General features: G+C 54.9%; 1 protein-coding gene across 1 annotated transcript; it reads left to right on the top strand.

The window, feature by feature from the left end:
• Positions 1–225: 225 nt before the first annotated feature.
• On the top strand, positions 226–3,004 carry LOC101586652 (putative methyltransferase C9orf114 homolog; the record flags this gene model as incomplete). The annotated part of the gene is made up of 6 exons (XM_004648827.1): positions 226–385; positions 643–732; positions 822–871; positions 975–1,105; positions 2,731–2,803; positions 2,910–3,004. Coding segments are annotated over 6 exons (599 nt in total), but the record flags the coding sequence as incomplete, so codon positions are not given.
• Positions 3,005–3,010: the final 6 nt, after the last annotated feature.

Raw genomic sequence — 3,010 nt, 5'->3', positions numbered from 1 at the left:
TAAATAAATAAATAAATTAAAAAAAAAAAAAGTAAAAAGGATTGGGGTTGTAGCTGAGTGAAGATCCTGGGTTTGATCCCTAATTACAGAACACACACACACACACACACACACACACACACACACACACAGCCTTGCAGTTGAACAAGTCTCCAAGGCCCCAGAAGAAAGGAGTGGGGCGGGCTTTGGCCTCCTAGGCTGACCAGGTGCCCTGCCCCTGCCCAGGACGGCCCTACACCCTGAGCGTGGCCCTGCCTGGCTCCATCCTGGACAACGCCCAGTCGCCCGAGCTCCGCACTTACCTCGCTGGCCAGATCGCCAGGGCCTGCACAATCTTCTGTGTGGACGAGATCGTGGTATTCGATGAAGAAGGCCAGGAAGCCAAGTAAGAGGCCACAGGGGATTGGAGGCCAGAGGGAGATGATGCCCTGCCCAGCTGCCTGGCTCCTGCTCGGCCTGAAATGACTCACTTTGTTCATCAGGGGGTACAGGGCCAGGAGAGGGACAGTGGCTGCAGGGGTCAGACTGTACAGGGGTAATTGCTGCAGGGGCCTTTGGTGGTACCAGGAATTGAACCCAGGGCTTTGCAGGCTTAGCCACTGAGTTCTACTGGCAGCTGCATCTTGTGCCGTTTCTCTCCAGGTCTGTGGAGGGTGAATTCAGAGGCGTTGGCAAGAAAGGGCAGGCATGTGTGCAGCTGGCCCGCATCCTGCAGTACCTGGAGTGTCCACAGTAAGATGGTGACTTCCCGGTGTGTGGGGGCAGGGTGGTCAGCACAGATGTCTGCTGGTCAGCCTCCTGACACCCGTGTTCCCCATCAGGTACCTGAGAAAGGCATTCTTCCCCAAGCACCAGGACCTCCAGTTTGCAGGTACCAAGCACCCAGCCCTCTGGTTCACCACACATCCCAGGAAAGGGCCAGGCCTGTGGCACAAGCGGTCCTTGCCTCAGCCTCCTGTGCTCCTGTCACCCAGGCCTCCTGAACCCCCTGGACAGCCCTCACCATGTGCGGCAGGATGAGGACACCGAGTTCCGCGAGGGCGTCGTGGTAGACCGGCCCACCCGGGCAGGCCACGGCTCCTTTGTTAACTGTGGCATGAAGAAGGTGGGACCCGGAAGGCAGGCTGTATCCCTGGCTTCTTCACTGTTTTAGAAAGCAAATCATAGCCAGGCCTGGTGCCACATGCTGTAATCCCAGCACTCAGGAAGTGGAGGCAGGAGGATCACTGAGTCTGAGGCAAGCCTGGGCTACCACTTAGGTGGCCCCACCAGTAATCCCTGCACTCGGGGAGGCTGGAGCAGAAGGATTGGGGTTTGAGTCCAGCCTGGACAATTCAGCAGTTTAGTAAGATGTTGTCTCAAAAAATAGAAAGGGGGGAAAAAAATAGAAAGGGGCGCTGGGGAGATGGCTTAGTGGAACAAACGCTTCACTGGCAAGTACAAGGGCTGAGTTCAATCCCCAGTTCCACACACACACACACACACACAAAAAAAGAAAGGGCTGAGGATACAGGATGTAGCGGCGCATGCCTGTAATCCTAGCACTTGGAGGCAAAAGGATTACAGTTTCAACACAGCTCATCAGAGGCGCTGGGTTCGACCCCCAGGACCATAAAGAAAAGAAATTCAGGCTCTGCTGTAGCACAGTACAGAGCCAGGCTAGGAATGGTTTGCTCTCAGATCTGCTGAATGCAGAGGCAAATGCCTCTATGTGGGAGTCTTCCCTCTAAAAGATCCGACCGGAAATGGCTAGCTACAGTTGGACCAGGGTGACACAGAGAGGAAAAGGGAAAGGCTTGAGGAACTCTCCAAGGGAGGCAGTACCTCGAGTGTGATCAATTCAGAACTGGCAGGGCTGGCAAGATAGCTCAGCGGACCAAGTGCCTGCTTAGGCAAGCACAGGGACTGGGGTTCAATCCCTCCCCGCCCCTAGGCACGCTGAGCTGGCCACAGAGACCAGGCATGGTAGCACAAGCCTGTAATCCCAGCACCGGGAGGCTACAAACAGGAGGATCATTTTATGAGTCTGAGCTGCATAGTGAGACCTTGTACCAAATACATTTTTAAAAAAAATTCAGAACTGGCTCCGACACAAATAATTGTGCTTTATCACAGCTCAAGTGTGGTAGCCATTTGCTACCTCCATGCTATCCAGGAACAACTATTGTTTCTGGAGTGTTTTGGGCACATAGTGGTTAAGTGAGCAGTTATTTCTAACCAGTGCCTTAGGATAGTTTTTGTTTTGTTTTTTATCTTTTATTTATTTGGTATAGGGCCTTGCTGTGCAGCTTGGAGTCGTAGTGATCCTCCTGTCTCAGCCTCTCCAGCGCTGGGATTATAGGTGTACACCACCATGCCCAGTGTCCATCACCGGCACAGTGCGCCTGCCAACCCTGGTCCTTGTACTTGCCAGCCAGACATTTAGACCGCTGAGCTATCTCCCCAGCCCTTTTGTTTCTTTGAGACAGAACCTTACCATGGAGATCTGTGTAGCCTTGAAGGCTGGCCTCCAACTCCTGTAGTTCCTCCTGCCTCAGCCTGCCAAGTGCAGGGTGTGCACCATTATGCTCAGCCTCATGACTGTTGCAATTGGTCTTCTGTGAGGGGGCTGCTCCAGTGGCCTTGAGTGGGGGGCCCAGGCCTGCAGTCCCCATCTCCACAGTCTCGGAGAGCAGTGACCCCTGCTGACCATGTGAGGACAGCACCCATTTCTTTCCGGCCTCTCCCCAGGAGGTGAAGATCGACAAGAACTTGGAGCCTGGACTCCGGGTGACTGTGAGACTGAACCCAACGCAGCTTCCAGGTAGCCGGAGGTGTCCCTGGCCGCTGCCATGGCCTGGCCAGCCTCAGGACTCAGCCCCTGTGTCCCCAGCCCCTTGCGTCGTCTTCACAGCCTGTGTTCTCTCCAGAATGCAAGACCTACCGGGGCACGGTTGTATCATCGCAGGAGCCTCGAACCAGAGCCGGGCTCTACTGGGGCTACACTGTCCGCCTGGCCTCCTGCCTCAGT

Source organism: Octodon degus, unplaced genomic scaffold (genome assembly GCF_000260255.1).
Source record: "Octodon degus isolate 3935 unplaced genomic scaffold, OctDeg1.0 scaffold04343, whole genome shotgun sequence".
NCBI classification, from domain to species: Eukaryota; Metazoa; Chordata; class Mammalia; order Rodentia; family Octodontidae; genus Octodon; species Octodon degus.
The sequence above is the reverse complement of the archived record's forward strand: the minus strand, read 5'-3'. Positions and strand labels throughout refer to the sequence as shown.